General features: G+C 31.7%; 1 protein-coding gene across 1 annotated transcript; it reads right to left on the reverse strand.

Moving 5' to 3' along the window:
- Positions 1-313: 313 nt before the first annotated feature.
- On the reverse strand, positions 314-11,056 carry vir-1 (virus-induced RNA 1). Its single transcript, XM_085960360.1, has 6 exons — positions 10,859-11,056; positions 8,479-8,649; positions 4,179-4,294; positions 3,364-3,520; positions 1,921-2,111; positions 314-747 (listed from the first exon to the last, which is right to left on the reverse strand). Exons 1-6 carry the CDS (start codon positions 10,920-10,922, stop codon positions 400-402), a joined length of 1,047 nt encoding a protein of 348 aa, XP_085816486.1. The 5' UTR covers positions 10,923-11,056; the 3' UTR covers positions 314-399.
- Between the last annotated feature and the right edge of the window lie 2,197 nt (positions 11,057-13,253).

Here is a 13,253-nt window from a genome sequence, read left to right on the forward strand (position 1 = left end):
GAATTATTAAATTTAATTACCGAATTCGAGCATGATGGGTAATCTTTTTGATGAGTCAACCAGATTGTAAAAAACAAATTAACTGTTACAGACAGAAGGAAGATAAATAAGGACGACAGGTTAATTTTTATAACATATACTAATTTATTTTATTCACATAGAATTTTCATTTACATGGTAAAAAAAATACTTTTGCATAGTAAAATAAATAGAAAAATTACAAATGACGATGATCAATGATGGATGGCTATAATGAAAGGTGTAAGGAATATAACAAAATAATGAGAAAATGAGAGACGATATTAAAATTAATGCTTATACTAAATACAATAAATAGACTTTGGCAATGCGGAGATAAGTATTCTGTGTAAATAAATAACAAAAACAAATATTATTCATTTAATTTACGCTAACGATAATTTCTGGACTACTAATTTTTTCAAAGTACGGCCGCTGAACGAGAGGAGTCCATTCCCTCTCGTCGACGGTGAAGATCTCGGCATCCGGATTGAGAGGGGCGCCCGAATTGGCCGCCATGTCATTCACCAGGATGTCGTTTGACAGATCGACGGGCTCGAAGTCCACATTGTTGCTCTCGATCTCTCGGACAGGCGGCGCCAGGTCCACCTCATTGGACTCCGCATACTCCGGGCTAGAGTATTTGATGCTCTGAACGGACTCCCCGGGGAAGGCGTCGGAGGTCATATCCTCTCCGAATGACTCGACGTCGTCGAAAGGGGATTCAATCTGTAAAAGGTGCACGGTGATAGAGTCACACGGAGTGCCGAGAGATGGTAGTGCCGGGTTATGTTAGTACACAAATGTATGTATGACTTTTGGAAGAGGTCCGATGCCGTCATTGTAATATTGTATCATTTTACCGATTAGCCACAGTTCAATCTTGAGTTTAGATGTATACAGTAAAAAGTTTGAGAAAGGCTTTATAAAAGAAAATACTTAATTTCCACAGATTCATTCGAGATTATCACAGAAATATAATCTATTATTAAATTGAATTCGAAAACATTCTAAAAATGATCAATTGTAGATGTAATTAACGGTGGTACAAATTATTATAATTATAAATATGCGATTGACTTTTTATATAGCAGTAGATAATATTTAAATTGATAAATGTTAATAATTTCATGCGATGGAATATACATTCAAGGGTTATTTTTTCAAACAAAGTATTAGTTACCAGTTTAGGAAAATAGAGTTTGTAATTGTATAATTATTACATATTATGTAAAAAGTACATGACTTACATGACTCACCTGTACCTGCCGATCGATGTAAGTTTTATTAGGACATCATGCGATCAATATTAGTGAAGAACTAATTTCTAGTGTTTGTTATGTTTGTTATAAGAAGTTGCATTCATGCGCGAGTCAAAATAATAAGGATCAGGAGGGGATAAAATAAAAGACCATTGTTTTATAAACAACTTTAATAAAAAAATACTTGATTAAAATACATGCACTCTATTAAAAAATAGGCTTTCTATAATAGCTATATACAAATTACAGATTTTTCAAATACTGTTGTTTTAAATACTGGTAAAATTGTTATCGGTTAAGAGTTAAGCGATTCTATTAAGTAGGTATTAAAAAAATTTAAAGACTACGTCTGGGAAAAATAGCGATTAGCATGCCATAAAAGCAGGAATATATTCTTATTTTGTTGATAATACAGAATTCAATGAAGCATCTTTGAATCATGAATACGCATCATGAGCGGTTTATTCAGGCGCAATATCAAAAATCAAGCACTCTACTTTCATCAATATAAGATAAGAATATCACCGATACTACAAAAGTAATGCAAAATAATTTTGAATAAAATTACAGTTGTAAAAGTAAGTAATTAATAATTATCAAGGTAATGATAACCATAAGACTATTAGATTAATATTTAAGCTTTCAAATCTACCTCTTGTTTTCCTCTCGGGATCTCGTTTGCCGCTTCTTCAATAAGCTCGGGAGATCCGGTATCGATTTCTTCCTTTGTATTTTTAGGTGTAATTTCTTCCTTTGTATTTTTAGGTGTAGTTTCTTCCTTTGTATTTTTAGGTGTAGTTTCTTCTACGTCTTTCGTAGCAACAGCTAGAACTAAGATCAAACAACAACATAAAGTGCATACAATCGCAAAACCTAAAAGAATATCGATAATGAATGATTCATCATTCATTCAGGGAAAACCCGCTTTCAATATTATGTAACATTAAGTTAAAACCTAACACTAAGTTCAAATTTTAAATGGGTATTTCTAGCTATTTATTGTTTTCTAGGTCACTACCTAGAAAAGGAAGTTCTATCTCCATTTTTGTGGCTAAACTATTTCGACAGCACCTACATATAAGGTCAGAACAGCAAAATGGTAACGTTTCAGTATTACGATTTCAATAAATTTTAATGACACCACAACGTTATTAAAAATGTTGGAATCGTAATTTTTTAGTTATGCCTATAAAATATTGATTAAATTTTTGTTTTTTTTTCTACGATATTGTTTTATTATCTTCAGAATTATTTAATAAAGGCAAATATGCCAAAAATACAGTTCCGACATTTTACATAAGAGATGTCGATTTGTTAGTATACTCAATTAAACAAGAGATGATCGGTCATCACTGGGGATACAGGAAAAGAGGCTGCACAACTGACTAGATAGATAGAGAGAGAGAGAGGCGGAAATGCCTGGGTGCTGTAGCACTACTTTATCTAATTAACTCAACCGCATTAGACGCAGCGAGCATGAACGATATAAGGCATTCACTTCATTCTTATAATCATTGATTAATTAAGTCCTCATTCACATTATAATTATTATGAGATGTCATTAATCACTAAATGGATCAGATTTATAGAATTGATAAAGTTACTCTGTTAGAATGGTTTGAAAAACAAAGTTTTTTGTGAATTCTACGGCTTTTGACTTATTTATCTTGACAGATGTTTTGTACTATGAATCCATCTTCAGAATGAATGCAAGATAATTAATTATGTATCTACATTTATAACAAAACAAAATTATAGATGGTAATAAAAATAAACATATAAATAAAGTAAATATAACCATGCCACTGTTGGATGAAAAAAAGAACATAACTATGTCTTGAGAGTAGTTGCAAACGTACAGGTTTAAGTTTTGACAATTAGTTATCTTGGAGTAATTCTGAAGATGGGTTGAGCTCATAAACATCAACATAATTAACTGTGATTGGCAACAAAGTTTGTTTTTAAAACAATTAAAATTGAGTTTTATCAAATAAACGCCAATTCAATTTATACCTATGTAATGATGAAAATATTCATTGTCCGTGGAATGGTTTTACAAGACATACACGGAATAACGTTTTACCTTGAGACTTTGTGCTGACTTTTTCTTCAGAATCTTCCGATTCCTCTTCTGAGGTGGGGTGCACGTCAACAATTCTAATTTTGAAAACTGATCCGGAGTCGTCTCCTTCGTTAGTATATGTGGTTTCATTTATTGTCACTTTGTGTCCATTGATGACCTGAACGACAGAACAAAATATTAAATTACAATACCTACTCATATGGAAATTTTATGAGAGATTTATTTATCAGAAGATATTACAATAGTAAACACGGTTGCCATTGTAGGTATTCGTTTATCTAATCATATAATGATATTTACTGTCTTCTCTGAGTAACATTAGATTTTCGAATTGAGTTGGAATCAGTGTAGGGTCTACAGACCGTAATAATTACGGCACCTGCGACAGACGAGCGGTAAAGCGTCCGCTTCTGAAGCGGTGAATGGCGGGTTTGAACCCCACACCTGACACGTTCATACATTGTTTTTTAAATGTGTGTTTGGATCCAGAGAATCAACCCAATAGGTCAAATGAGTGGCTAATAACCATCTCACATAAAGAAATAATCTGCAAAAAAAATTGCTACGGGAAGCAGCCAATATCCACATCACATTGTGTGGTCAAAAAAGAGAGGTCACTGTAGACTGTAGAGAATAGTAAAGTTAATGTATATGTAGTATAATATTTTTAAAATTATCTTTGGATAATGGTTAGGTGCAGATAGGTAGCAGATAGTTGCTCGTAATTCGAAATTGATCTTTTCTCTATAGATTACAATTTGACAATAGAGATTTATTATTACAACCGTCAGTGAATAGTATATAGTAGTTTATACCTTTGTTGTAGATGTGGTATTTCCTTTTCCATCAGCGATCTCCTTCCATTCCACATTATCTGGGGGGAGTCGGTGCAAGACTTGGGACATCTGATCTCGGAGACGTGTCATCATATCTAAAAATAAACATGGAAAACATTATAGATAATTTATTTTATTGTCTTGAACTCAATACTGTATGTTTGCGATGGAAGGCCACTGCGAAGCTAATATTTTTTGTACCTACTACTTAATTCCATTTATTATAAGTAGTTGTATTATCAATTAAATATTTAATATTTTTTATCTTGGGTCAAATAATGACTTGCTCATTAAATTATTTTCTTAAATGAAACATAGATTCAATAAAATACGTAGTTTCATAAGTAAAACATGTGCAGTCAAGTAATCTTAATTCAATGCGCTGATGCATGATCACAATTTAATTTTTTTATGCAAAAGATCACATTAAATTTGTTTTTTATACTTTATTGTCATTGATGTTTTCAAAAACGGAAAGTAGGTAAATACTTAATACCTACAAAAAAAAAAAAATGCTTCGCTAAAATTGACAGAGATGAAATGTCTAACGTTAAATGTTAAAAATTGGGTTTTTTTTTTTTTTATGTTTATGTTAAACGAAACAGTTTGAAAACTACTGACCTAATAAATAAAAATACCTAATGAGAACTTCATTATCAATAATGACGTCTCACTATAAAAAACATCCACCAACACATTAAGTTGTCACCTGACTGAGGGCGCCACATGCTAACATTTGACATATCATTCAATATTTTTTATACTGTGATAAGCTTAGTTTTAAATTCTAATATATAATTAAAAGGATTTCAAGCTATACACATTTATATTTTTATAAAAATCGATGTTTTTTAAAATAAATATAAAAAATATTAAAAGATGAATTAGTCAAAAATCTACAATCTACTATATAACATTTTTTTACAATTATTGTAAGTTTATCTTTTTTTAAAAAAATCTTTTTAATGTTTTCAGATACATATTTATTAATTACTTAATACAGTTGAAATAGTAAATTATCAAAAAAATGTCTCAAATTGCAAGGTTCGTATTTTTCCGCTAGGTGCCTCTGCTGGCATGCCTCTCCCCCTTAATACAAGTATGTAATTAATAACAATTATAAGTAAAATTACAGTAACGTTTCTTCTTCTTTTATATCTCAAGTACTTATCTATTAATACCTACTCAATTGTTATATTTAATAACAATAATGATATTGCAATAATGTTTCTTCCAAAGAGTCCATTCTATTTGGTTTCGTCTTATTTGATATTGCAAATAATGACATAACACATGTTTGCTACTTTCTCACCTCAAAACACATGCTTATAGGCAAATATAATAGTCAATTATGACCATTTTATACCATAATTAGGTACAATAAGTACGTACCTATACCATATAATAATATAATATTTTTTACAATACATTGTCTTGACTTTCATGTGGTCATATAAGATATTATATTATGTATTATTATATGATGCCAGAATACTGTTAATAGTTAATAGGTACAGTCAATTTAATTTTACACTTATGATGAGAATTTTAATTTTCCCATTTTTGTATGTGTTAAAAATAATAACATTTTTATTTCCTCATCCAGATAACGTGTTAAATAATAAATTGAGAATGTTGCAATTTATTCAGTAGTGTGTAGTATATTGAGTACTTACTAATTTTAAAATAAAGTACTAGTTTTGCTCCTAAACAAAATATATGGACCCCACCCCTTCAGAGTGGTAATTATCTGAAAATACATTTTACTATAAATAGTTTTTAGTCATTTTTTTTTCAATCTAATGGGATCTTCCTCCATCGAATAAACAAAACATCTAATTAGTACCTACCAGTGGCGGCTCAACGACTTTTTAGGTGGTGGGGTTTAGCCATTTAATATTAAATATAGATAAGTTCCTACCTACTTTCTCACATTATACACTATATATCAAGAAAGTTATAATAATATGATATACTTAATATAATGAGGAAATGAGTAATTTTTCAGAATAAATAAAATAATTATTTGAGTCGTCACTTAATCACATCTAAAAAGCGTGTTTAAAAATAAATAAACTTAATTAATACCATGGGGTCATTTGATTCGCTCCCCAGTATGATAAAATAAATTAAATAGTTAATTTAATCATGTAATTAAATACTTATGTATATTATGACAGTGATAAAATATCGAACGTGTATTTTTGACATAACAATGTGGGGATGGTCCCTACGAATTCTTAAGGTAGAGCCGCCCCTGGTACCTACCTACTGCAACAATCTAAATGTACGAAAAATAAAACAATCCTGTCAATTGAATCACGTTAAATTGAGCAAAAATCTATTCTAATGAAAAAATGTTGACTATCCAAACTACTAAAATAGTTTTAGCGTGCCAAGTCAATAGGTTTCATGTTTGATTTTTTCATCATGTTATTAAAATACACTTATTTATATTAGATTAGAACGCCAAGCGACTTGCAAGGTCTAGCGAGGCGCTGCTAGCATATTATAATTTTGTATTGTAGTTAAAAATCACTTAATCGTTACATTACGATTGCATACCTAATGAAAGAACAGGGACCAAAGATGAGTGCTCAATGAAATTTATTGTAACAAAATAACTAACTGCTAAGCGAACGAGAAAGGTCAAGATGGTATCCCTAGATTGTGGATAATGTCCCAACAAGCTACCGATATTTCTATAATTACACAAACCTAATGTATAATTTTTAAAATATTTCGGACTAGCTATCAATGTAGGAAAGTTCTTTACAAAACCTATGCGCAGCGCTCGAAATGGAAAATTTTACGAACCGGAGCGCTCGATAATTTTACGAAAATATTTACATACTTATCTAACTTTATGAGTAGGTATTTTATAAAAATAAGTGTTAGATTTTGGATATGGCCAATTTCGCTCAGACGGTCAAATTATTTTTTCCACGTGACAGCAAAAAATTTGAGGATTTTATGAACCGGAACGGCGCTCCGGTGCGTTTCGGTCCATTTCGAGCCCTGCCTATGCGAATTTAGCTTATCATAATACAATTACGGTAAATCGATGACAGAGTTACCAACGAATATGAAATAGGCATATAATATTGCACGAGAAGGTACATGCATACTTGTACATTTGTCGTTTATAGGTAGGTACCTACCTGATCAATTTTGTAAGATACAATTAAATAAATACTGTTAGCAGTATTTTAATTAGCAATATTTCCAAAATGTTAGAAGTAGGTATCTACATACTGGACACTATTATGAATGGGAAAAAAAATATATGTACCAAACTGACTGCCATTCGGAATGTCGACGAGATTTCCACTGCGAGATAATTTTTTTAATTTCACCTTGAAATACAGGTATGCTAATTTCTCATATTCGCGGATTGCTGATCATGTCCCACCTACGCATATGCATACAAACTTTCATAAAACATACGTGATCACTGATCAGTTGATCACCTTTAACACTGTTGCGGCACCCAGCCTACATAGGTACATACATGCATAATAATACTTAGCTGAATATATCTACTGATGTATGACTTCAAACTCTAATTTTTGATCTATACACATCAGCTTAATAATTTCTAAACTAAAATAATTATTAAAACTGACTGGGCTTACACAAAGTAAAATTGTAAATAAGAAAGGATGAATCGTGAAAATATTTCGAAAGGGTTTTATTGCATCAATTATTTGATTAGAATTGATTGTTTATGGCGTTCATGATATTAGACTACTAAATTGATAATAATTAAAGTTGTTAGTTTTTTCTTATTGATCAAAACACCTACCTAAACGACACTCTTCTGGGTCTAAAGCCCAATTACATTGAGCTTCTTTACGAGCTGTTTATTGGCGAATTTACAATTTGCCTGTAAAGACGCCCAGTGTAATCATCGAATAAGCTAATACGCAGGTTGTAAACACTCTACCGAGAAAAGTTGAAAGCCGGTCAATTTTACACGCTACACGCCGGCGTGTGGGCCTACTGCGTCTATGCAGTAGAGCGCAGTACCAACCTTCCGGTAAAAAAACGAACTACGTTCCGTCAAAATAGTCGCTGGCTTGTGGCTTCTCAGCGAATGGAAAGTTTTGTGTGTAATCATCAAATCGCAGTAGCTGAATCGCCCGCTTTTAAATTCGCCAATAAACAGCTCGTAAAGAAGCTCAATGTAATTGAGGCTTAATAGACATGTTGAATGTATTAATTAAATTATGTACCTATTACAAGCTGTTAAAATCTGATAAAGTAGGTATTAGTTTACCTTCCATACTCTGCATAAATCCTGAGAACGGATTGCCGAATGGATTCACTGAAAAGAATCCTCCGGGAAAGCCAGTGTCAACGATGCCATCGTCCAAATTGAACATGTCGGGATGTTCAGCTTCCAGCGGAACTATCACCACTTCCGTATCACTCGTCGACTTTTGGGTCACTGTAAACAATATCAATTTCAATAGTTAGCGATTCAAGACGTACATATTGTAACTTTCATATTCCTATTTATATTAAACTAATATGTTTCCAACGAATCAAATTACCTGGATAATAGACAATCATTTTATAAACGATTAAAGTGGATTATTTGTGTGCAGTTCTACGTTATACAATACAATTCACAATAATAATATTAAACATTGGAAAGGCATTCATTATACGTAACTCATAACATAAAGAAAGTTACAGAAATTATCAAACTTATAATAATAATAAAGATAACATAAGTAGGTAAAATTTCTCTCGTGTTCACAATTGTTACTTATTAGGTAATAATAAATTTCAATTACTAGGGTTTATTATATAGGGATCTACCTATTCTGCTCGTAATAATAAATTACATTGCAAAGTAAAATCTACGAGTATTATAATTATGAAAAGAAACTTTCGATAACACACACTAGTGAAATAATTAATAACACAATAATAATGTAAAGGTGTATGTATGCGTACAGTTTTTGAATAGGTAGGTAATAAATAACTATCGTAATTCTATAGAAACTATACCTACGCATACACACAAGTAGGTAAAACACTGTTTATCCATTTAACATTTGATACAAATCCTCACAGACCCATAGTTTTAAAATTTTGTAGTAGGATGTTTGTGATCGTTTGTATTATATCTTTTCCAACTCTACAGAAACGTTGGTAGGTACTTATAATTAATATGTACCTAATATTAGGTATTTTACTGTAGTGTGCACGTATTTTTTTTATAGATGTGACAACTTTACTGATTAGTGGCCGAGCCATATACCTATTATGAGAGCTTTGATAAGGGTGCGAAACACGAAGTTAAGAGTTAAATACTATTAAACAGTTAAACAGTTATGAAACCTGAAATAATTGTTTATTAAATATGTACAAAATATGTAAGTGGTATCTAGTCAATACCTATCCAATTTAGCGGTGTATAGTGCAATTTAAAAACAACGTAAGTTAGGTAGATCCTAAATCCTAGATTCTAAATAGTGAGTAAATTTAAATCAAATAACTGCATAATGATTTAGGTATGTGTACCTATCTACAAAATTTTAATCGAAAAAAGCCCAAAATAATACTTAATAATCCATAATTTATTATAATAGTAACATTCTATCCCCACTCCTATTTAGGTATATGAATCTTATGCATATTTATTCGGGTAGCTAGGTAGGTATGTATTGTAAACAAAAACAAGCTTAATATTTTAAATACCTTCCTAATAATTTATTATAATTTCAAAGTACGTAGGCATGTATTTTTACCAAGTTTTTATTAGCTCGTATTGACAAATTTTTTCTTGTTTGTCCAAACCTTGCAATCGATTTTTAACTAACTTCCCGAGTAGATAGACATTTGAAACTTTTAGAATATATCAGAACACAAAGACAATGCATTTTTTAAATACTTTTAGCCATTTTTAACCAGAATTGAATTCATTTTCAGTTAATTCTGTTTTGTATGGAAAGTTATTTCGGAAAAAATCGTACAAAGTAAAACACTATTATTGGTTACTAAGGGGGTCCTAGCAAGTAAATTATTAATATACCTATACGTGCGTTACTGTGGAAATCAATATGAAATGTCAAAATGACATTTCAATATTCTATATTTATTCAGTATTTCTATCAAGTACAAAAAAAGTATTTATTTAACATACAATTGTCAAGTTTATATATGATTCAACAGAAAATTTTAAAACGTGGTATATAAAAAGTTCTTTTTATCTTGTAATTATTATCGATTATTTTTATACGACCTTCTAAGTTTCAGGCCGTGTTGCGATTTGCCGATTAATAATTAAGATACAATTATTTTAAATATAGAAATAACAATATTAAACATTATTTAAATGTAAATATTATTATAAAATGAATAAGAGACAAGATTGACTAAATGAAAAGCGAACTATAGAATATTTTAATTTCGTATTATTTTTGTATAAGACGTATGGGTATTATGAATAAATTATTATAAACAGATCGACAATGCATTTTGGATTTCGCGGGACACCTAGAATAATAATTCGTACCTATGCAAATGCAATAATATTATAACGAGAACAGCAACGGTAAATGCTCGATAAAACATGTTAATTATTGAAGAAGAAAATTTTCGCTTCGGGCTGAAGAGAAAATAATAAAATTGAAAATATTATTGACCTGGCACACATGTCACCGTGGTTACAGCTATGGCGAACACACAAAACAGGGAAATTTGCTTCATTTTCACTGCACAGGTTTTCAGAGTCGGTGTTTTAAAAATGTCACTATAGAAAACAATAACAGATCCTGAGAACGGCGTTGTGGTTGTATGCGCACTCACTGATCGGCGATCGCGGTCCCGGCGTATTCGTATCTGTTCGCAAACGCGCTCGTTTCGGCTATATAGCTCATGTGAACTGTGAAGTCAATACTTTGTCAGGAATTGCACCAATCACGGCTTGGCGTTTTGTGACGTTGCGTTGGCAAGAGTGACGAGGCTCTTTGCAGGGTTGTCAATTACTTACCTACCAATTTTCTTATTTTCCCAACTTTCGAAATATAAATACACAAAGTTAATTGTGATAAGCGCAGATATCCAAATACATGACTGAAGTAACAATTAGTAAAATGTCATCACAAACATAGCGATAAAGCGAGCATTTATAATATTTCGTACCGTATTATGGTACATTTTTTAATATTATTTTTTCTATGATATACCTATAGGAAACGTCGCAGGATCCATTCTCAGGCGGTGATATCGAGCGGCAGCAATTAAGAATAAAACCCCCAAATACAAATGGAATAAAGCCAGGGCTCTAAATGGACCGGAGCGCCGTTCCGGTTCGTGGAATCTGTAAAGTTATCGCTCCGTTTCGTGGTTAAAATATTTTGACCGTCTGAGCTAGATATGCCATATAACAAAAAATCTAGTATACTTATGTTTATAAAATACCCATAAAATTTGATAACCATGTTAACATCCTCAGAAAATTTTCGAGCGCTCCGGTTCGTAAACTTTTCCATTTCGAGCGCTGAATAAAGCCATTAAAATAGCGTAAATCTAGACTTTGGAATAGAAACGGTTATAACTAAAATAGATCTTTTGACAAAGTCCGATCCTAATAAGATCATGATATGGGCTACCACAGGGCGGGTTTGTGTTAACAGATTGTTTTTACGAGAGATGGATGTTAGTCACTTGCTCAACCTATTACGCTGACTCTAAACACACATTGAAAAACAATATGTGTATTTGCAAGACCTAGGATTCGAACCTGGGACCCCACGACATTATAAGCCGACGGGTAAGCCGCTCGGCCATCGTGGGCGAAAATAAATAACATATTTACATATGTGTTTTGTGTTTATTCCGCATACACATGTAATATAAATTCACAACAATTATTTGATTAAAAGTATCGGGAAAGCTTCATGCAATAATACAATTATGTGGAAAGGTGCGCCTCATGTTTGTGAGTTAGGTATTCAATACATAATGATGAAAAATGTAAATTTGAAAGTATTTTTTTTAAATCCCGACAATGTAAGTATTGTTATATTTTTACACCTAATGGTAATTTCTCACAAATGTAAATTTATCATAGAGGAGCTTCCAAACCTTTCAGCTAAACGAGCAAATAATTATTAATATGCTATATTTTATTATTTTGTTATATTAAGACACATAATTTGTTTGTGAAAAATAGATATTAGTCGTTCGCCCACCATAATGAACCCTTTCACTGAATCAAACGTGCCTATATTTAAAAAAAAAAACGTATTTTTGACGGACGAGGAATTCGGACTCAAAAGACTGGCGCTGCACCAACTGCTTGAGTGTTATACTAAAAGCTATTAGATAAATACCCAACATAAAAAATAATGTAAAAAATGTGTAAAATATAATATTATTTATATGAAAATGCATAACGTCGCAACCCTAACCAATGCAAAAGGTCGGCGAGTATCGTTTTCATTTTGAGCAAATTTGAAAATTCGCAGAACTGCTGATCTGTAATCGAGGATACGTGGAACACGGATCGAAGACAAGTGTATATGGATCTATTATTCCATTTCCAATGTGTGATGTTATTGTTTGCGTCACAGGTACATATATGACGTTTTTAATATTATAATTTGATTTCTGCATCCTCAATAGATAATAAATCATTATCTATAAATAGAGAACCACGTGTCATGCGGTTGTAGGAAGCTAGGTAGGTATTATGGGTACCTAGTGACCGGTCAGCCGGGTGCCAATCTAATTATTGTACTATTAATCATATTTTGACGTATTTCAAGAAGTCGTAAAGGCGTAAAGACTGTTTTTCCGTGAAAATCTATGAATGAAAATTTGAATTCGTAATGTTCTGTATGAAATTTAATTATTCATTCGTTTAGCAAGGGAAATAGATTTTTACGACATTGGATGCAAGGGTATATTGAAGGAAGGAACGCACACAGAAAAATGGTGCATTTCAAAAAAAATATGAATAATAATTTATTGATGATTTAAGGCGGCGGGTGGGGCTGGAGTTAACAAAATCTAGCAGGTGCCACTAACTTCCGC

Source organism: Rhyacophila brunnea, unplaced genomic scaffold (genome assembly GCF_057557595.1).
Source record: "Rhyacophila brunnea isolate RB1 unplaced genomic scaffold, BYU_Rbru_1.0 scaffold_11, whole genome shotgun sequence".
In the NCBI taxonomy this organism is placed as follows: domain Eukaryota; kingdom Metazoa; phylum Arthropoda; class Insecta; order Trichoptera; family Rhyacophilidae; genus Rhyacophila; species Rhyacophila brunnea.

Excerpts from the sequence above, each read along its gene's own strand:
- vir-1 (XM_085960360.1), bottom strand. The coding sequence starts at position 10,922 with ATGAAGCAAATTTCCCTGTTTTGTGTGTTCGCCATAGCTGTAACCACG. Across the intron at positions 8,650-10,858 it reads CACGGTGACATGTGTGCCAG|TGACCCAAAAGTCGACGAGT; the intron begins GTCAATAATATT and ends TATTGTTTACAG. Across the intron at positions 4,295-8,478 it reads ATTTATGCAGAGTATGGAAG|ATATGATGACACGTCTCCGA; the intron begins GTAAACTAATAC and ends GTTTATTTTTAG.